The sequence below is a fragment of the Pelophylax lessonae genome (genome assembly GCF_965119305.1).
Source record: "Pelophylax lessonae genome assembly, chromosome: 13".
NCBI lineage: Eukaryota > Metazoa > Chordata > Amphibia > Anura > Ranidae > Pelophylax > Pelophylax lessonae.
Window position 1 is genome coordinate 8,166,596 of NC_138780.1, and position 23,605 is coordinate 8,190,200.

The window sequence follows — 23,605 nt, forward strand, 5'->3', positions numbered from 1 at the left end:
TGCTTATGGCACACTTGTTTTTCCTGCTATGCAGTGGTTCTGCCAGTTTAGCAGTGCTTTGAGGTTTCAAAGTTATGTAGTAGAGAGGGCTGGAAAAAGACAGTAGTCCATCCAGGCCAACCTATGTGTGTGTGTTCGTCAGTTCAAGTTTTCGAGATTAGGAGTAAAAACATGCCCATTATATTGTACTCATGGAGGAAGACCTAATTTGTTAATACAAAGGAAGGCAGTTCAACTTTTTTGCTGCTCTGACTGTACCCCAAGATATCCAGAGTCCTGTGTCAGAGTTTATATACATCTGAATCTCTAAAAATGAAATTTTGTTCCGAAAAACAAATCATAACGAAACAAAATGCATATGTCTATTAGTGAGAAAGGGGGTCTATTTGCATCTTATTCCTTCCTTTCATTTGCTCTTTTTACCTCACTTTTTAAAGAATTGAAGCTATCAATAAAAGAGGTAATAGTATGAGTCTCGCGCTGTCTTGAAAAAAGTGCTTATATAGTGCAGTATTTTCGTAAAAACATTTATTGAAAGCTAAAATATAATGCACTCACATAGAAACGGGGATTTAAGAGCATAAATTTGAGTACAGCAATCCTGCGGACTGTTCCTCCGCTTCCAACGTCACTTCCGGTATACCGCCCTACGTGTTACGCCACTTCCGGTCACGTGGCTTCTTCCCTGAAGCGCGATACCTCCCCCCCTTCATTAACTTATCAATAAAAGAGAATGAACACAGGGCAGAATTAGGAGAAGCAGTAATGTGCTCCGCCCCTTATGGCAATATAAAGGAGCATAATGGCATAGTAAGCGGGAGGCATAGAAAGCTGAGGACCTCTGAGCTATTCAGCCAGAAGAGCTGAAACCAAGAGGTCAGAGTGAATTATAAGTCCTTATGCCTGGGAAACCTTCTATAAGGCTGCATTCACACCTGAGTGTAGAGTCTTTGCGCGGTTTTATGATCGATTTTGGAGGGGTTTTATGAGTGACTTTGATGCGTTTTATGCAGCGTTTTTGCTCTTGGGCGTTTTTTATTAGCCAATAGATCAAAAGACCATCTTGCTTTGTTATTCATCCACTTCCTGGGTCAGAAAAATGTGCCAAGTCGCGTGATAAAGCGCGCAAAAGCACATAAAAACGTGCAAATCATGCGTTTCTATGGCATAAAAACTTGCCAAAGATGCCCAAATCTGCCCGATTCAAGCTACAAAAAAAGCTCCAGAACTTTTTTGAGCTTCAGGCATTTGGCTTCAGGCGACTTGGAGTGGAGATGTGAACCGGCTCCACAGAGAATCATTGATTTATTCTCTTCCAGCGTTTTGTAGCTTCGAGCTTCAAGCTACAAAATGCTCAGGTGTGAATGGGAGCCGAAAAACTCATAGGAGAAGATTTACTAAACTGGAGCACTCAGAAACTGGTACATGACAGCCAATAAGCATCTAACTTCAGTTTGTCCAATTAGGCTTTGACAACCTGGAAGCTGATTGGTTTCTAAAAACAGCTGCACCAGATTTGGATTAAGATAAAAAAAAAAACTTCCTGCCTTTAAGGGAGAAGTACAGCCTAGGCTCATTTGGTTGTACTCCTCCTGGGGATCACAGGAGTGCTGTTCGTTCTGCACTCCTGTGACCCATTTTCAGTAGACAACTGGCTGAAGTCCGCTGTCTGCTGATGTCACAGAGCCGGTCCAGGCTGGGGGAAAGATTGCGGCACTGAAGTCAGGATCTGTCCACATGCCTTGACCGGCACCTGCTAAGAGGCTGACCCGGGCTGCTCCCGCCCCCTCCAAAGCCCAGAGTGCAGGGAGCCGCCATTGGACACCTTTCACCGGGCGCATCCATACATCAACATTGGTTCATGTATACCCTCTTCATACTTCTGGTAAGAAGTTTGCACTCACACTTGGGTGATCGTTCACTTTATTCACGTGTGGAAAGTGCTTGTTCACGATTAAGGCTCACATTGCAACGTTATCTGGTAAGGGGCTACTCCCTCTACTTCACATATAAGGATATATTGATTCATTGATGACTGGATTGAAGATCTCCTGATTTATTGAAGTTCATTCTTTGGTTGTTTTGGGATCAGTGTGAATGATCCGAGGACTTTATTCATCCTATATGTGTTAACCACTTGCCGACCGCCGCAAGTACATATACTGCGGCGGTCAGCCCCGGCCAGGCAAAGTGACGTACCGGTACGTCACTAGCCTGTCACCGGCTTGTGAGCCAATAGCGGGCGAGCACACGCCCGCTGAGGTTCGCACCCGCCCCGTCTCGTTCCCTAAGAAGTCAGTGCGTGTGACCGGCGGACCCGATGTCCGCCGGTCACTTGCGATCGTTCCCCGGGAAGGGAGAAAGGCGGGCGGCTGATGTAAACAAGCCGCCTGTCATTCTCCCCTGTGTAAAAATGGAGATCAGACAGTTCTACTATGTAGGACCGTTGATCTCTGTTTTTACACTAGTAGCCATGTCCAATCACAGTTAGAAACACGCCCCTAGGACACACTTAACCCCTCCCTCTCCAATACAATTAATCCCTTCACTGCCAGTGTCATTTTTACAGTAACAGTGCATATGTATAGCACTGATTACTGCAGTAATGTCACTGGTACCCCCAAAAGTGTCAAAAATGTCAGTCAAGGGTCCGATCTGTCCGCCGCAATGCCGCAGTACCGCAAAAAAATTGCAGATCGCCGCCATTACGCGTTAAAAAAAAAAAACACCAAAAATGACAAAAATCTTTCCCTTTGTTAGTAAACGCAATAACTTTTGCGCAAACCAATCAAAATACGCTTTTTGCAATTTTTTTACCAAACATATGTAGCATAAAACAAATTGGCCAAAAATGTTAAAAAATTTTGATTTTTACTTTTTTTTTGGGGGAATTTCATATAAAAAAATGTGAAAAATATTGCTATTTTTGCAAAATTGACGCTCTTATTTTGTTTATAGCGCATGATCAAAAAATCGCACAGGTGATCAAATACCACCAAAAGAAAGCTCTGTTTGTGGCAAAAAAAGGACGTCAAATTCGTTTAGGTACAGCGTCGCACGACCGCGCAATGGTCCATTAAAGTCATGCAGTAAAAAATCGCAAAAAAACCCTTGGTCAGGAAGGGGGTAAAATCTTCCGGGGCTTAAGTGGTTAAGGATAACATGCCTTTTTATATATTCATTTGTACACTATTTTTTCTTTACAACTTTATTTCAAAGTTTTTATATTGTGTGGGAATCACCAACAATTTGGATTATTTAGATGTCAATTTATTTGCATTTCTTATTTTTGTTGAGCTCGCTAAACATTTAGGCTTGTCATGCGCTTTTTCTGTCAAAACGCACCTCTCCTGAACACACGAGTAATGTTTTTCTGCCTCTAAACTCCTGTAAATGTCTATGTGTGCATGAACACCGAGGTCACCATGCAGGGGCATAGAGAGGCAAAGAAATACAAAATGTCAGATGCCTGTAAAACAGATGTTTTTGAGCTCAAGGGAGCATGGGGCCTAAAATGTTGTCTCTGTCCCATCCATCCAATGATCCTACAGATCCCTATACTGAGCTCTTTCCACTATATCCATCCATCCCCCGATCCCCGTACCATCCCCAGGGTGTGCCGTGTTGTAGGGACTCACCTTTCACAGAGACTGAGAATTCATCTGAGAACTCATAGTAATCAGATCTACCAGGATATACTATCCGTTTAGTACATTTATAATGTCCGGCTGTTTTTAGATCTACTTTCTGAATACGGAACTCCGAGTTCGGGAATTGTGATTTCATCTCTTCATTATTCCTGAAAAATCTTGGTGGATAGCTACCATAATCTTTTATATGATGACATCTCAGAGTCAGGAGGTCTCCTTCATAAATGGCAGATGGAGGTCTCTGCAGGATGACATAACCTGGGAAAATAAATAATATTATATTTAACCAATTACCGACCGACCGCCCGCTGCATATATACTGCAGCAGGCTGGCTTGGCTGCACGAATCGGGTACGGGCAATTCACGGGAGCACTCGTGGGGACAAGTGCGCTCTGCCGATGGCGCACTCTCACCCCTGCTAGGCAGCGGGGATGCTGATGCATGGGACCGGCGGCACTGATTGCCGACGGGCTCCTGCGATCGCTTCCCACTGAGAGAGAAGGCCAATCGCCTGTTGTAAACACAGCCAACCGTTGTTCTCTTTGAAATGATCACAGAGCGCCTGTGATCTTCCTATGTAGGATCACAGGCCTCTATGGTCATTTCACAAGCCCCTTCCCCTCACAGTTAGAAAACAACCCCCTAGGCAAACATTTAATCCTTTGATCACCCATTAGGTTAACCCCTTCCCTAACAGTGCATATTTATAGCACTGATTACTGTAGTAATGTCACTGGTACCCCCAAAAGTGTCAAAAATGTCAGTTAGGGTTCCGATCTGTCCGCCGCAATGTTGCAGTCCCGCTAAAAATCGCAGATCGCCGCCATTACTAGTAAAAAAAAAAAATTTAAAATGACAAATCTTTCCCCCTAGTTTGTAACGCTATAACTTTTGCGCAAACCAATCAAAATACGCTTATTGCAATTTTTTTTTTTTACCAAACATAGCAGAATACAAATTGGCCTAAAAGGATGAAAAAAAAAGATTTTTAATTTACATTTTTTTTTTTTGGGAATGTTATATATCAGAATGTGAAAAATATTGTGTTTTTTTTTAAATTTTTTTAGAATTGTCGCTTTTTTTGTTTATAGCGCAAAAAATAAAAATCGCACAGGTGATCAAATACTATCAAAAAGAAAGCTCTATTTGTGGGAAAAAAAGGACGCCAATTTTATTTAGGTACAGCGTCGCACGACAGCGCAATTGTCAGTTAAAATAACGCAATGCTGAATCGCAAAAAAATGGCCTGGGGAGGGGCAAATCTTTCCGGTCCAGAAGTGGTTACAGACCTCATATAATGGAATTATGGAGATGAGGAGATAACTCACTGGCTGTAACATTTAGTGTGACGGGATCACTGATATCACCGGCACTGATCCGGCACTGGTAATCTCCACTGTCCTCCTCTGATGAAGATGTTCTGTGAAGGGTTTGTTGATCTCTGTGTATTGGTTGGTTATCTTTGTACCAGTGATAGGTCCGGGGCTCCTCTGGTACAGTAGACGGCACATCACATGTTAGAGTCATAGGGTCACCTTGTAGTATATTCCCCCAGTTGGGTGTGAAGGTCACCACCGGTCTGATGGCCTCTCCTATAGAAGAGAGAAGAGATCACACAGAACACATACACAGCACAATGTTCATCAATGAAATCATATAGATGAGAGAAAACATTCACTTTACAATCCAGAAAGACAAAGAAAGTCATTACCAACCTATAAATAGGAGAAAAAGAACCCGGCAGTGAGGAAAGTTCTGGAGGAGGATAAACCCGACACTCACACATTGGGTGAGCAGGAATCCAACACACCCGGCAATGACTTTTATCTACTAAAGGAGAAGAGCAAGTTCACTTTTACCCACTAGAGCTCCAGAAGGTTTTACCCCCTTCATTCGGCACTGCGCTACTTTAACTGGTAATTGTGCAGTCATGCAGTGCTGTACCCAAAGTACATTTTTATCTTTTTCTTTTTTCCCCACAAATAGAGCTTTTTGGTGGTATTTGATCACCACTGGGATTTTTATTTAAGAATAAAATTTTGAAAAATGTTTTCTTTCTTCTTTCTGTCATAATACATATAAATAAAATCAAATTATGCAACCATTAGCAACCATTAGCAACCATGTGCTCCCAGAGTGGAGACACTTAAATTTAAAAAGTGTTAGGGACTGCAGATAAAACAGGGTGCCGTGAAGTAGCTCTGCAGCTTACACATGCGTTTGCAAATGTGTGTCAACTAAACCCCTGTTCTTTATGTATATTGAGACAGATCTACTTGGTTGGTGGCAGACTGGAGGGTGAGTACATCAGACTGGGGGCTGGCTGACTTCCATGCACCACTTATAATCCTTTTCAATTTGTTTTTTCCGATACAGGGATGGAGACACTGGGCATACCTGCCGGTGTCTCATTTAAAGTCCCACATAGCCCACATTGTCTATGTAACTAGGGATGGAGGCACCTTGCCTACAGGCTGGTGCTTCATTTAAAGTCTCACCGTGCGATTTTCGTGCGTTTTTGGTGGATGCAGTCAAATTTGACCCCAGTTTTTTCATATACAGGGATGGAGACCATAGCATGACCTGCTTGTCTCATGTAAAGTCCCAAATATTTTATGAAATTAGGGATGGAGGCACTGAGCTATACAGGCAAATTGCCTCATATAAAGTCCCAATCTGTGTTTTACACTGCATCTGCCAAGGGATTGGAGGTGTATGCTTTTCAGCTGGTCGTTTTCAGTTTGTACCATCTTAAGAACATTGCTATTAGAGCATTGAGATACCATACCAGTCGTGGATGAAAGTGGGGTGGGGGAAGTTTGGGCTGCTCCCTCCCACCTGCTTCCTATCCACCCATTAGCAACCATGTGCTCCCAAATGTATTTAGTTTAATTTAGCATAGCTGGATCCTGAAAGAGAGGTTACTTACCTTGTCCCCGGGATCCCACGATGTGTTCCCGCAGTGTATGGCGGCCAGATCTTCCGCCTGATGCTCTGTGCCCCAGCTTCCGTTCCCTGCGAGCGTCGTGTCGCAGGGGGGTGGAACCAGCGGCAAATTCAAAAAGTAAAACACACAAACACACTGATATATTGTAATCCTATTGGATTACATTACTAAATAAAATATATTGACCTTAGTTTGCCCCCCAGTGCCCTTGCCTGCAGTTTTACTGTACTATATATATATTTATACTTTAACTTATTTATAGTTATTTATTATATTATAATTTATGATTTTGTGTTTCAAACTTTATCATACCCGAGATGTTACAAAGAAGAACGCACAGTTATTTTTTAATAAATTGGATTACATAGATGTATGTAATCCCCTTTAAAACAGCTTTTACCAATGGAAACTTTTTTTTTGCTTGTAAATGCCTTATTTTCTGCTTTATTCATCCTCTCCTCACTTACGGGTCCGGTCGGCGATTACGTCATTCGGCGATTTGCAGGGGGTGCTGGGATGTATCTCAGGGCATGAAATCTCACATTATTACACAGGAGATGAGCTGTACTGCGTGCTCTGCCCCGCCTCTGCCCCGCCTCTGCCCCACCTCCGCCCCGCCTCCTCTCAGTGAGCTGTACTGTATGTATTGTATTGAGGCCGTGCTCCGCCCCGCCTCCTCTCAGTGAGCGAGGACTGAAAGCATTTTTATATCCTCACTGAGCTCACTGGGAGGAGGCAGGGCGGAGGCGGGGCAGAGCATGCAGTACAGCTCATCTCCTGTGTAATAATGCGAGATTTCATGCCCTGAGATACATCCCAGCACACCCTGCGAATCGCCGAATGACGTAATCGCCGACCGGACCCGGAAGTGAGGAGAGGATGAATAAAGCAGAAAATAAGGTATTTATTAGCAAAAAAAAAAAAGTTTCCAAAGTCGTTTTAAAGGGGATTACATACATCTAAAGTTACTAAAATGGGCGGAACTCCACTTTAAGAATTACATGCAAAATAATGGTACTGCTTTCAGCACCTAAAATCCGAAACAATCATACCGCCAGGGAGGTTAATGCGGCAAAGTGAACAAACAAAAGAAAAATCTTCATCAAATGATTACAATGACTCTTTAAATCATCTTTGGCTTAACAAAAACACCAATTATTTCCAAATAGTGCTCTAATAACCAGAGATGTATAGTAACTAAGTAGAACTACTTCACTACTGTACTTAAGTACGGAAAGGCGGTATCTGTACTTTCCTGGAGTAGAATTTTCTTTTTTCTTTTTTTGCAACTGTGTTAATTTTTCTCCTACTTCCACTTTTACTTCACTACATTTTTTCAATGATTTCAATACTTCTACTCCGATATTTTTTTTTTGTGCTGCATAGTTACTCGTTACTATTATAAAAATTACCACTGCCAGAACAGTAGATGGCAGGTTTCATGAAGCTCCAAAAAATGTGTATAATGTCATGTGTACTTTTGACTTCTTTCTTTCACAACTTTAACTTTAACTTTAATAAACGTTTGACTTCTTTCTTTAATAACTACATAACACAGTACTTGTACTTTTACTTTCAGTACTTGAGTAGCAATTTTTTTTTAAAAAAAAACTACTTGCAATACTTAAGTACAAAAAATGTTGAATACTTTAGTACTTCTACTCAAGTCACTTTTTCATCGAGCACTTCCACTTCTACTCAAGTTTCAAGTACTTTATACAACTCTGCTAATAACACACACAGTCTTTGATTTTAGAAGTATGTTTACAGTTCGAATTTGACTGGAAGTCGATGTAAAATTAGATTCAAATTTCAATTCGAATTTCTGGAATTTGGACGAATTTCGTTTCATTATTCGAGGCATTCGATAAACTTTGTTTACACTGCAATTCGGATATATCCGAATCTCCGAATAATGAAAAGTTTGAATATTTATTCGGAATGAAACAAACCGCACATGTCTAATTAATTGGTTGGTGTGAAAGTTATGGTGTCTACATACTATGATATATTCTGTATATTTGAAAATTGATCAATCCTGCCAGGACATTACAAATACCCCTCAAATAACCCCTTTTTGGAAAGTAGACAGTCCAAGGTATTTAATAAGAGGCATGGTGTGAGCTGCTGTCATTTTTTTGTCACAATTTTTATGAAAATTAAGAAACAGGATACATTTTTTTTGTCACAATGTTTATTAAAATGAAGAAACTGGAGAAATGTTTTTTTTTTTCACTATTTTTCTTGTCGTCAGTGCAGTACAGCATCAGTATGTGACTGGTGTGGCAATTATCAGAGACACTGACTGGTGAAAGTATGTTAAAAAAAAAAAAAAATATATATATATATATATATATATATATATATATATATATATATAATAGTAATAATGATTTTTAATTACATTTTTTTTTTCATTTTTAACGTTAATATGTAGGACCTGCCCACGAGCAACCACCATTCTATTTTAATACCCTTGCTCAGCTAATATGCATTCTCAATAACTCTAATATAGAGAATACTGTAATCCTGAGACACAACCCAGGACACGGCATTATTGTAGAAGAAGGCAGAGAAGTGGGATTGTCTGAGCAACATTCAGAAAATATATTCCTAGATGTTTATTTGGGGCGGATTATATAGGCAGATTTTTTTCTTGTTCAGAATAGAGTCAGGGACAGAGTTTTAGAAAGTGCATTACCATAGAATTTACCAGAATTTACTTAGAAATCAGCCGCAATGTCTTTAACTTTTTGTTAGGACAGAGTGCGCTCATCTAGTTTACAACGGATAATGAGATCTGCCAGCACAGTACAGACAGGGCTAATTATGGTAAACTCTCTAGCCCACTCTTTACCATTACATACAGGGGGAAGGGAAGTAGAATTGTTAATCAAATAAAAAGCAGTAAAATGTAAGCAGAGATGTATTTTTAGCTCTTCTATGTAATTGGGAGCTTATGAAAAAAAAGTAGATGTTATCTTATTTCGGCTGCAAACGTGGAAATGTACCTCTACCTCTTTTTTTTTTTTCTTTTTTTTCGGCATTTTTTGCAGGGAGTTTTTTTTTTTTTTTTTTTTTTTTTGCAACTGTGTTAATTGCGTACAAAATTAAAACAAATACAAATAATCAAATTAATTAGTTTATCTACACATTAATTACACACATTGATACAAATATTACTTATTAATTGTAACTATTATTTTTATGGTTTATTCCCAATCCCAGATTTGCACATTTTTCTATTTTTTGCAGGGAACTTTTATTTATTTATTTATTTATTTTTGCAACTGTGTTAATTGTGTGCAAAATGAAAACAAATACAAGTAATCAAATATAACACTTTATCTACACATCCATTCCACACATTGATACAAATATTACTTATTAATCGTAAGAATTATTTTTATGGTGAATTCCCAATCCCAGATTTGCACTTACCAGATTTTCCCGTCATGAGTGCTGTGAAAAGAAAACACAAAATGTAAAATTTCCCATATCTGATCTATTTTCTATATCCCTCCAGTATATCCCATCTCTCCCCTCCTGCCTATGTAGACTGCTGAGATATAGGGGGGAGGGGCTCTACATAGGCAGGACGGGATCACCCCCCCCCCCCTTTTCCCTGCCTAGAACCCCAGCCATTATGTATTTTGTTGTATGTTCTGTTTGCTGTGTGTTATGTATTGTGTTGTATGTCCTGTTTGCTGTGTGTTATGTATTTTGTTGTATGTTCTGTTTGCTGTGTGTTATGTATTGTGTTGTATGTTCTGTTTGCTGTGTGTTATGTATTATGTTGTATGTCCTGTTTGCTGTGTGTTATGTATTTTGTTGTATGCTCTGTTTGCTGTGTGTTATGTATTGTGTTGTATGTTCTGTTTGCTGTGTGTTATGTATTGTGTTGTATGTCCTGTTTGCTGTGTGTTATGTATTGTGTTGTATGCTCTGTTTGCTGTGTGTTATGTATTGTGTTGTATGCTCTGTTTGCTGTGTGTTATGTATTGTGTTGTATGTTCTGTTTGCTGTGTGTTATGTATTGTGTTGTATGCTCTGTTTGCTGTGTGTTATGTATTGTGTTGTATGTTCTGTTTGCTGTGTGTTATGTATTGTGTTGTATGCTCTGTTTGATGTTTGTTATGTATTGTGTTGTATGCTCTGTTTGATGTTTGTTATGTATTGTGTTGTATGCTCTGTTTGCTGTGTGTTATGTTGGGTGTTTTGCACTTTGTGTTGTGTCTGTGTATGTATTATATAGTATGTATTTGTGTGTTATGTGATTTATGTGTGTTATAGTTGGTGTGTCTCTTTGTCGGTGTCACACAGGAAGGGCTCTCAGATGAAATCTAGAAGAAATGTCTTTGTACTTACACAGGAATATGATGATGATGGCGGCAGACATGGTCGCAGTGTCCAGCGAGATGTCAGCTTCTCTCAGTAAAGCAGAAGTTCTGACTCTTCTAATTTCCTGACTTTTATATACAGTATAGGAAATGTCATCACTGGTAAAACCACGTCAGAGGACAAAATTCAAGAGTAACCCGTGGGCGGGCTGAGATCATCACAGAATCACCCACATTCTCTTCTCCGACACCCCCATGAATCAGGGCAGACTAAGGCAGGCCATGGGTGATGCAATTTTCTTTCCAGCAATCATAGGTTGTAGGAAAGATAATCGCTTGATCGTATCAACATAGGCGGGGTTGATGGAGAACCCCTCCCATGGAACTATTGTGTTCTCCCGGTGGGTGGAGGGGACCCTGTCGGAAGAACACAGTGATTACTGCTAGGGGCTGGAGACACTTCTTACACCCGGCCTGACATCTTCATGTGGTTCCAAGATAGTTCTTCGATTCCCCCATCCACCACAAACCCCCTAGCGTGACCAGGTTTGCCCACCGTTGGTTCCACCATGATCCTTACGTCTCCATGTGCGTTCCTCAAGGGATGCACAGTCTAGCTTTAGCTTAACATGGCACTATCCCAACTTCACCACAGCAAAGGGAGCTAAGGATCCACTCCAGACACTTGGAGCAGTCAATAGATTGGTCCAAGTCTATTTTATTGAGGTAGTTCATACAGTCACTTGAAGGAGAAGAATGTGGAAAGCTCATTTGGCTGTGCTGTGGATTACAGGAGTGCAGTTCATTCTGTGACCCATTTTCAGCAGACAGCGGGCTGAAGCTGACTGATGGCTGACCACACAGAGCTGGTCCAGGCTTGGGCAAGATCGCTACAAGGAAGTCGGGATCCGCCCACATGTCTGGACCAGGATCCAGATGAGGTGCTCAGCGAGTTGCTGACAGCATTAGTTGGTCGCTCGTGCCCACCAGTGAGCTGGGGAGAGGGGGGCAGACCAGAGAGCACTCTGGTCAAGGAACTCTGAGAACCGAGCTACTGGCGGTGTTTGATCGCTCAGTTCTTAGTCTTAGGGCCAGCGGGGGACAGATGCTGCATCCACCTAGGTAAGTATGATGCAGAAAATAAAAATGGACCCCTTACTTCTCTTTTTATCAATTCTTTGTAAATCAGCCACGAGGAGTTCCTTCCCTTATGAAGGTGTTCCTTCTGTGTCCATTATTAGGGATGTCCATCCCACAGGTAGCACTTAAAGAGTTTCAATCATTCCCCTTCCTGGAAGGATTTACAGAATTTACAGAAAATAAAGAAAAAACAACATGGGGTCCCTACTAGTCCCTTCAGATCTGGTATGGATATTAAGGGGAACCCATACGCCAAAACTTTGAAGTCAGCATTCTGATCACTGCCATACCCCATATCAGTGTCCTGATCACCACCATACCCCATACCAGCATCCTGATCACCACCATACCCCATACCAGTGTCCTGATCACCGCCATACCCCATACCAGCTTCCTGATCACCACCATACCCCATACCAGCATCCTGATCACCGCCATACCCCATGCCAGCATCCTGATCCCCGCCATGCCCCATACAAGCCTCCTGATCACCGCCATACCCCATACCAGCATCCTGATCACTGCCATACCCCATACCAGCATCCTGATCACCGCCATACCCCATACCAGCATCCTGATCACCGCCATACCCCATACCAGTGTCCTGATCACCGCCATACCCCATACCAGCATCCTGATCACCGCCATTCCCCATACCAGCATCCTGATCACCGCCATACCCCATACCAGTGTCCTGATCACCGCCATACCCCAAACCAGAATTCTGATCACCACCATACCCCATACCAGCATCCTGATCACCGCCATACCCCATACCAGCCTCTTGATCACCGCCATACCCCATACCAGCATCCTGATCACCACCATACCCCATAACAGTGTCCTGATCACTGCCATACCAGCATCCTGATCACCACCATACCCCATACCAGCATTCTTATCACCGCCATACCCCATACCAGTGTCCTGATCACCACCATACTCCATAGCAGTGTTCTGATCATCCCATAGGCCATACCAGCATCCTGATCACTGCCATTACCCATACTAGCATCTTGATCACCTTCATACCAACATCCTGATCATTTCAATACCCGATATTAGTGTCCTGCTCACTTCAATACATCATACCAGCATACTGCATTTATGGTCTCAACTGATCAATTTTCAGAAATATATTCCATAGTTTGTTGGCTCTATAACTTTAACACAGACTACATAATATACACTGATTTGGCTTGTTTTTACCAAAAAAATGTACCAGAATACATTTTGGCCTAAATTTATGAAGAAAGATTATTTTTTTTAAATGTATTAAAGTTTTATAACAAAAACTAAGCAAAAATTTTTTTTTTTTTCAAAATTTTCATTCTTTTTTTTATTTTATGTAGCAAAAAAAAAGTGGTGATCAAATACCACCAAAAGAAAGCTCTATTTGTGTGAAATAAATTTATAAAAAATGCATACGGGTACAGTGCTGCATGACCGCACAATTTTCATTCAAAGTGTGACAGCGCTGAAAGCTGAACATTGGCCTGGACACTTGAAGTGGTTAAAAACACCTTAAGACAGAGCTAAACCTTTCTATCCTTTTGCAGTATTCAGCATTTCCCTCCTCTTCAGATACCAATGGCTGGGGTCTATATAACTCAGTCTGTCTGAAGCTCCTCCTTTTCCCATCATGCTCCACTGTATACATACCATTGGCTGCGTTTTCATGGAAGAGCCCTGTTAGGATATTTATACTGCTCTGAATATAACAGTGTCTATTTATGTCAATAAGCAAAGATCTGTAAGGAAGGAGAATCTCAACTTATTTCCACAAATCAATATGTAACAAGTTCTTTTTAATTGATTAATTTCTTTTTAAAAACATATACCAATCTTAGTGAATACAGTGTACAGTAGGGAATATATATAAGAATATTTATTCACAAGACATGAATTCACAATAAATGATCAAACTGGAAATGAAACAAAAAGATAACTTTACATAAAATACAAACTTAAAACAATAAATGCAATGTTATATGTAGCTCAATAATGAAAGTATAAATAAAACAAGATTACCTTTTTCCCCAGGTATAGCATAAACCATAGGTAAGTGTCTATATAATCAGACCACAATTGTCTGTGAATTGCGCAGCCGATAGTCACTCCACTGCAGATGGAGCGAGGATAAGCTATGCAAAACGGGAGACTAAAATCGCAAATATTGCGCTAAATTCATAAAAATGTATAAAAACAAAAATCAGCTTTTTAGAGAAAAATCTACTATGGTTTAAACGGCTGGGATTGTAATCGTATTACCCTTAAATATGCAATATAAAACATATAAGGAAGGAAATAAACAATATTGAATAAACTCAAATAAACAGCAAGGTATATTTACCACACTTAAGATGGCTGTTTGCTTCAAATGGTCGTTACCAGAGTCCTTAAGATGGATGCCTTCTTAAATTGGTGGCCAGTTAGGGAGGAGTTTCATTTGGCGTCCCTCAAAGTTTCAGATAAATGATGGAGCAAGATGGAGTATGTGTAGATGAGTATATAGATGGATGTGAGTAGCGTGTGTGTTGTAGGTGTAATGTGTGTTGTCAGTAGTGTAATGTGTCTCTTACATCTGGGTTCTTCTTTTTATATTGTATTGAACAAAGGACTATTAAAATTACCATAAGTTAAACCCAGTGGGAGGAACATTATCCCCATTGGTTGGGACATTTTATTCATTAACTGGTGAGGTCATAGTCACGCCTCTTCAATTAACCCAATACTTTGGATAATAAAATTAAAGGATGATTTCTTTATATTTAAGAGTAATCATAAAAGCAACATATAAACTTGTCCATACTCTCAATACATACATAAATGTCCATCTAATATCTCCATCACTCATCTTGGCAGAGATTGGATCTGGTAAAGCCATTTATAAAGATAATTATTAATACAATATATATATTTATATTGGAAAATACTGAGTTACCCCGAGACTGCATTTAGTAGCATCTCCAAAGGGGGCAGTATTGTACTGTTCATTAGATTCAACATATAGAATAATTACCACTATTATTATCTGATGACCTTTTTGACCTATGGCTAGTGAAAGACCATTAATTATTTGGATTCTGTCAAACACTTCAGACATCTAGGTTAGTATTGTAGGATTTATATCACCTAGCCAAGACTGAAACAAATCTTATACAAACACTCCCTATAAGTGAAGCGATTTAAGTGGAATTGGTTTTACCTAAGTAAGATTTTTATGTGCAAGAATATAAAACCCAGCATATGGTATACAGATAATTTCTAAATATGTATATGCCTTACATAATATAATGACATAATTATTGCTAATATCTTCTCACACATGATATAATGTATCTTTAAAACTTATATAGTTTAAATGTTAAAATACAGATAAGATTACAAGCGAGACTGGCCATCACTGACTGTTGGTGTCTGGCTAAAATGACCCTTATCTGATGAGATGTCCATGTACCACTTATTTACGATCAAGATAGACAGAGATCTTCTATTGAAATTCTAGACTCTCTTGTAAGAGACATTTTGCAAAAGAACATATATGAACTTTCATTCACCTTCAAATAAGATGGAAGCTGTGCTGTTCACAATCTATATATATATAAGACTGAATATACATATAGCTTTTAATAATTCAATGTATTTTTATTTTATTTAATTACCCCCAATAATCCTGACAGCCCAACCACTGATCCATACAGATGGTTGTATGAACATTGACTATGGAGAACCTGCTGAGGAAAAGCACTCAGCCCCAACCTCTTTATTATCCATTGGCAATCTAAGAACAGACTTATATGTAGTGTGCATTACCCCATTATATAGACATGCCCAGAGCTTAAAGGAAATGATAAGCATAGGGCATACATGACAGGGTGGAAGGAAAACCAGGCAGTAGGGGGTTAAATTAGTTGTTGGGATATGAGAGGTCAGGACTCTTACCTTATTGGCAGAGCAGACAAGATGATGGGGAGGAGCAGGAGAGAGAGAAGTTGGAGGGGAGATGTGAAAGGGCTTCACTTGCAGACTGGAGATCATAGGACAAACCTCCCTCCAGGCCGCCCTGGTAATGCTTTTTTTTGTTGCTCTGCTAAGGAGGTTGGATGTTGGCGGTTGGGGTCTTTGACGAGGGTCCAAAACATGGTGTCATACGATAAAATGGTGGGACCCATCTCAGGTATGGAGTCCTATGGTTGGTCTTGTTCAGTCTAGACCAGTGATGGCGAACCTTGGCACCCCAGATGTTTTGGAACTACATTTCCCATGATGCTCATGCATTCTGCAGTGTATTGGTGCATCATGGGAAATGAAGTTCCAAAACATCTGGGGTGCCAAGGTTCTACACCACTGGTCTAGACCGACCGGGCAGTGAAAGGTGGTAGGGGTCTGTGGTCAGTTAGGATAGTCCTCCAGGTGTTTTTTTTGGCATCTGGGGACAGAACCTAACTTAATGGTACCGCAGACTCCAAAAATGTGGGAGATGGAATCGTCAGGGATTTGCAACCATTCTTTGATCTGGATTGGTTTGACTGTTTTATGTTTTTAAGTTATTTATGGTTTTGTTTAACCGCTGGCGGACCCGATGTCCGCCGGTCACTCTCGATCTCCCCGTGGAGAGGGAGAAAGGCAGGCGGCTGATGTAAACAAAGCTGAATGTCATTCTCCCTGGTCTAACTGCAGAGATCATACGATCCTGCTATGTAGGATCGTATGTCTCTAAGGTTACATCACTAGCCACACCCCTTTACAGTTAGAAGCACGCCCCTAGGGACACACTTAACCCCTGCACCACCAATAAAGTTAACCCCTTCCCTGCCAGTGTCATTTTTACAGTATCAGTGCATATGTATAGCACTGATTACTGTAGTAATGTCACTGTTACCCCCAAAAGTGTCAAAAATGTCAGTCAAGGGTCCGATCTGTCCGCCGCAATGTCGCAGTCCCGCAAAAAAAAAATTGCAGATCACCGCCATTACTCGTTAAAAATTTCTGTCATTTTTGGTGTTTTTTTTATCTTAGTTAGTAAACGCAATAACTTTTGCGCAAACCAATCAAAATACGCTTATTGCAATTTTTTTTACCAAACATATGTAGCAGAAAACAAATTGGCCAAAAATGTTAAAAAAATTTAGATTTTTACATTTTTTTGGGGGAATTTCATATAGAAAAATGTGAAAAATATTATTTTTGCAAAATTGTCGCTCTTTTTTTGTTTATAGTGCAAAAAGTAAAAATTGCACAAATACCACCAAAAGAAAGCTCTGTTTGTGGGGAAAAAAGGACGTCAATTTCATTTGGGTACAGCGTCGCACGACCGCGCAATTGTCCGTTAAAGTCACGCAGTGCCAAATCACAAAATAGGCCCTGGTCAAGAAGGGGGTAAAATCTTCTGGGGCTTAAGTGGTTAATAAAAGGCCGAACGGGCCATTTAATCCCAATGCTGAGTTAGTATTGTAATTTAAAGGTAAAGGGGGGTGGTGTTGGGTACTGATCCAGGTAATATGGTTAAACAGGTGGGATCTGAACTACCCTAGTCATGTACTGTCCATGCATACAATGAGGACATTAGGAGTATAGGTATTTTTCAAAAAAATACAATGTTTCTAATATTAGGTCATAAGTGGCAAAGCTTGAAAATATCTGTGTGATGCGATCTTCATTTCTACTTCGGAGCGTCTCTGTATTTCCGTCTTCATAAACTCTCCTGATGGTGGGAGATTGGAGTGACCACTTCTGTATTCCCGATAACTCAGGAAATTGTAGGCTGTGTGAGCTCCATGGACATCTCTCTGCTTGTTATTATTATATTATATTTTTATAAAGTATCTGCATGAATTTTTGATCATATAAACCGAATAAAATATCATAAAATAAAAAAATAGTTCTTTCAGTCAACTAACACAATTTTCCATCCTATAATAAATGCCCCCGATGTTGGAAGCTTCTTGGAAGTTCTTCCTCTTCTCTACCACTTGTTGTGGAAGTAGATGAAGCAGAGAGCGGCAGCCAATACAAATCCAGAGATCACCAGTCGTATTATATTCTGCACCGTGTAATCTGAGGAGATAATCAGAGGATACATGGTCAAAATAAAACATAAATCCGGTATAGAAATAATCTTCATTCTTTGACGTTGATCTACTAATGGAGTAGAGGCTGCTGACCTTGCAAAGTCAAACTTCACCTTGAAAAGTAATTTAATGTTCACATATTTAATGAGGTAAAGCTGTGCTTAATAGAAATTGGGTGGAGAGTATGTGTCTTGTCTATAAAATTCTGGCACCATCCCCTAAAGTTACGAAATGGGTAAATGTATCAAGTCTGTCACAATAGACGAGACAAGCGGATATTTTAAAATGATGTGCCCAAAAACCTCAACAAAGAATAGCTAAAAGTATATACATTTTAATAAATAATACACAAAAAGAGATTTAAAAAAAAAAAAAACAACCACTTATGTGTGACATATAAGTGTTACACATGGGAATACACATCATACAGTTGGATGGATCGACGTGTTTCGCTCACGGAGTGAGCTTCTTCAGGATCCAGATGTGTTTACAATCTTCATGGTATATGCCTTATAATAAGTAAACAACATGGTGTAAATGTCAGTACAACATATCAATTTCAGTCAGCACATAAATATATAATATATAATCATACATGTTAAATACATCAACAGTGAGGGGAGAAAAGAGAGAATAGGCTAAAACTAGAAGGATATAAAAAAAAAAGGGGGGGGGAACCAAAAATGGAGCTAACCATTGATGGGGAGGAAGACAAAGGGATAAAAATGGGAGAAGCCAAACCGGGTCATAACCTTACCCTGAATAAGGTTAGATCAATAGATGTCTTGAACAAAAAGGTGTCTTCAATATAGACTGACTATGGCTGTTATATGTGGATAAGGAAAATAGGTGTGGAACCCCCTGAAAGACGACGATATATTGAATATCCACAAACTAATGTCTATCAAATTGATATGTTGTATTGACATTTATACCATGTTGTTTACTTATAAGGAATATACCATGAAGATTGTTAACACATCTGGATCCTGAAGAAGCTCACTTTGGGAGTGAAATGCGTCGATCCATCCAACTGTATGATGTGTATTCCCATGTGTAACACTTACCATATGTCACACATAAGTGGTTGTTTTTTTTTTTTATATTTTTGAGTATATTTTAATAACATTTATATACTTTTTAGCTAATCTTTGCTGAGGTTTTTGGGCACAAATTTTAAAATCCCCGCTTGTCTCATCTGAAGCTGTGCTTTTTTATGGCCCAACCTTAGGATAAATCTCTCCCCCACCCCCATCCTTCTCCCATCACCCATCGACTTTTTAGAAATATAAATACAAATAAAATAAAGACTTTCTTTTCTCACCAAACTTCACCATTTATGTTCCTCACCACCCCTAGCTCCTGGAGTGACAACTGGTGGATCCAGAGGTGCGGCCTGAGCCCATGCTGAATGGTCACCTTGTAATTTCACTGATTACAGCAATTGTTAACTCCAGCCCAATAATAAATGTCAATTAAATTGGTCATTTTACAGAAAAATATTTTTTCAGCTAAATCCCTCCACTCATCCCTAATTCCCTACACATGATTGGATATTCAAAGTAAACACAAGATCACCTTATTCTTTAATACAAGGTGAGAATTCTTTACTCCTTTAGTAAATCAGTTTATTTGCTTGCAAAGCATACAGGCAGAGCAGGATTTATAAGGGGGGCAAAGGGGACAATTGCCCCCTGGGCCCCCCTACCTGCCCCCCCCCCCCCCTGGGCACATTACATATATCTGACACCTGTACACTGTAGGAAGGATCAGATTTTAAGACCCTCCCACTGTTGTGTGATACCCACAATTCTCCACCAAAGGGGGGCGTGTCAGATACGCTGCTTGCTTCTAATGGCAGCCCCCACTAAATAGAGGTAATATGTGATGGAACAAGATGCTGGTTTAATGTTATGTACTCACCATGTATCTGGATATAGATCCAATCACTCATCTTCCTCACAGTGTCAGACGCCGTTCTCACTTCACAGGTATATTTCCCAGAATCCTCCAGCTGAGCTGACCGCACTCTGTATGTATCAGATACATTGTATCCCCGCACATTCCGTCCATCTCTGTATGTATCAGATACATCGTATCCCCGCACATTCCGTCCATCTCTGTATGTATCAGATACATCGTATCCCCGCACATTCCGTCCATCTCTGTATGTATCAGATACATTGTATCCCCGCACAGTCCGTCCATCTCTGTATGTATCAGATACATTGTATCCCCGCACATTCCGTCCATCTCTGTAGAAGGCAAAGTGCAGCTCTGTGCCCCCTCTGAGTGGATCCAATCTGGTGTCACATCTCACCGTCATCTCATCTCCTTCTATTACCCTGGACGGGGTCACTTTGATTTTCGGAGTGGAGAAGATCTCTGGAAGAGAAAATCATGACATTGGCAAATTTCTGGAGTCAGGTTTCTATTTTCTTGATGAAATTCTAAGTTTTGATATCCTAACTTCTGAGGTATCTATTGGTGAGACCCCTGTTGGCGAGCTTAGTTCTCCAGTCTGTACATTATGAGGGGTTCCCATCATCCCTGTGCTGAGTTCCTGGGTCTGTACACCTGCTGTGCCCATTATGAGGGGTTCCCACCATCCCTGTGCTGAGTTCCTGGGTCTGTACAACTGCTGTGCCCATTAGGAGGGGTTCCCACCATCCCTGTGCTGAGTTCCCAGGTCTGTACACCTGCTGTGCCCATTATGATGGGTTCCCACCATCCCTGTGCTGAGTTCCCAAGTCAACAACGAGGCACTATTCCTCCCATTATAACCAGTGATGGGGCACTATTCCTCCCATTATAACCAATGATGGGGCATTATTCCTCCCATTATAACCAATGATGGGGCACTATTCCTCCCATTATATCCAATGATGGGGCACTATTCCTCCCATTATAACCAATGATGGGGCACTATTCCTCCCATTATAACCAATGATGGGACACTATTCCTCCCATTATATCCAATGATGGGGCACTATTCCTCCCATTATATCCAATGATGGGGCACTATTCCTCCCATTATATCCAATGATGGGGCATTATTCCTCCCATTATAACCAATGATGGGACACTATTCCTCCCATTATATCCAATGATGGGGCACTATTCCTCCCATTATAACCAATGATGGGGCACTATTCCTCCCATTATAACCAATGATGGGGCACTATTCCTCCCATTATAACCAATGATGGGGCACTATTCCTCCCATTATAACCAATGATGGGGCACTATTCCTCCCACTATAACCAATGATGGGGCACTATTCCTCCCATTATAACCAATGATGGGGCACTATTCCTCCCATTATAACCAATGATGGGGCACTGTTCCTCCCATTATAACCAATGATGGGGCACTATTCCTCCCATTATAACCAATGATGGGGCAATATTCCTTCCATTATCACCAATGATGGGGCACTATTCCTTCCATTATCACCAATGATGGGACACTATTCCTCCCATTATAACTAATGATGGGGCAATATTCCTCCCATTATAACCAATGATGGGACACTATTCCTCACATTATAACCAATGATGGGGCACTATTCCTTCCATTATCACCAATGATGGGGCAATATTCCTCCCATTATAACCAATGATGGGGCAATATTCCTCCCATTATAACCAAAAATGGGGCACTGATGCCGGGGCATTTTCTACTCCCACTGACCACAGTCTGGCCCACCTAAAGCCTGAAGGACACTAAACTGGCCCTTTGCTTAAAAAATTTGGAGCTCCCTGGGCTAGAATATTAATGTATCTGGCCACTGAAATGAAAAAAATGCTCAAGCACTAAATGCTGTGTGTTGCATTTATAAACATTTAGGCTCGTCATGTGTTTTTTTCAGCCAAAACGCTCCTCTCCTGAACACACAAGTAATGTTTTTCTGCCTCTAAACTCCTGTAAATGTCTATGTGTGCATGAACACCGAGGTCACCATGTAGGGGCATCGAGAGAGAAAGAAATACAAAATGTCAGATGTTTTTTAGCTCAAGGGTGCATGGGGCCTAAAATGCTGTCCCTGTCCCATCCATCCAATGATCCTACAGATCCCTACACTGAGCTCTTTCCACTATATCCACCCATCCCCCGATCCCCGTACCATCCCCAGGATGTGTTGTAGGGACTCACCTTTCACAGAGACAGAGAATTCATCTGAGAACTCATAGTAATCAGATCTACCAGGATATACTATCCGTTTAGTACATTTATAATGTCCGGCTGTTTTTAGATCTACTTTCTGAATACGGAACTCAGAGTTCGGGAATTGTGATTTTATCTCTTCATTATTCTTGAAAAATCTTGGTGGAAAGCTAGTATAATCTTTTATATGATGACATCTCAGAGTCAGGAGGTCTCCTTCATAAATGGCAGATGGAGGTCTCTGCAGGATGACATAATCTGAGAAAAGAAATAATATTATAATTACAGACCTCATATAATGGAATTATGGAGATGAGGAGATAACTCACTGGCTGTAACATTTAGTGTGACGGGAGCACTGATATCACCGGCACTGATCCGGCACTGGTAATCTCCACTGTCCCGCACATTAGAATATGTTCTGTGAAGGATCTGTTGATTTCCAGGTATTGATTTGTTATCTTTGTACCAGTGATAGGTCCGGGGCTCCTCTGGTACAGTAGACGGCACATTACATGTTATATTTACAGAGTCACCTTGTAGAATATTCCCCCAGTTGGGTATGAAGGTCACCACCGGTCTGATGGCCTCTCCTATAGAAGAGAGAAGAGATCACACATAACCACATACACAGCACAACGTTCATCAATGAAATCATATAGATGGGAGAAAACATTCACTCTACAATCCAGAAAGACAAAGAAAGTCATTACCAACCTATAAATGGGAGAAAAAGAACCCGGCAGTGAGGAAAGTTCTGGAGGACGTTAAACCCGACACTCACACATTGGGTGAGCAGCCATCCAACACACCCGGCAATGACTTTTATCTACTGAAGGAGTAGAGCAAGTTCACTTTTACCCACTAGAGCTCCAGAAGGTTTATCGGCCAGGCCATTTTCAGCTATTCGGCACTGCGCTACTTTAACCACTTAAGCCCCAGCCCTATTTCGGACACTTTTTGTTTACAAGTTAAAATCAGTATTTTTTCCTAGAAAACTACTTAGAACCCCCAAACATTATATATATATATATATATTTTAGCAAAGACTCTGGAGAATAAAATGTCGGTCATTGCAATATTTTTTGTCACGCGGTATTTGCGCAGCGGTCTTTAAAACGCCATATTTTTGGGAAAAATGTTGAAAAATCACATTTCACTGCATTTAAAAAATACTAAACAGTAAAGTTAGCCCATTTTTTTTGTATATTGTGAAAGATGATGTCACGCCGAGTAAATAGATACCCAACATGTTTCGGTTTAAAATTGCGCCCCGACAAACTACG

General features: G+C 40.5%; 1 protein-coding gene across 1 annotated transcript in view; it reads right to left on the reverse strand.

Moving 5' to 3' along the window:
* LOC309543151 (Fc receptor-like protein 5) overlaps window positions 1-23,605 on the reverse strand; it is a 144,168-nt gene that overhangs the window by 94,287 nt on the left and 26,276 nt on the right. Inside the window, exons 2-5 of the mRNA XM_082242536.1 lie at window positions 10,967-11,026; window positions 10,040-10,060; window positions 4,980-5,243; window positions 3,639-3,908 (exon numbers count right to left, since the gene is read on the reverse strand). Coding sequence (XP_082098662.1) covers window positions 3,639-3,908; window positions 4,980-5,243; window positions 10,040-10,060; window positions 10,967-10,997 — 586 coding nt within the window. The 5' untranslated portion in view covers window positions 10,998-11,026. The remainder of the gene's footprint in view (window positions 1-3,638; window positions 3,909-4,979; window positions 5,244-10,039; window positions 10,061-10,966; window positions 11,027-23,605) is intronic.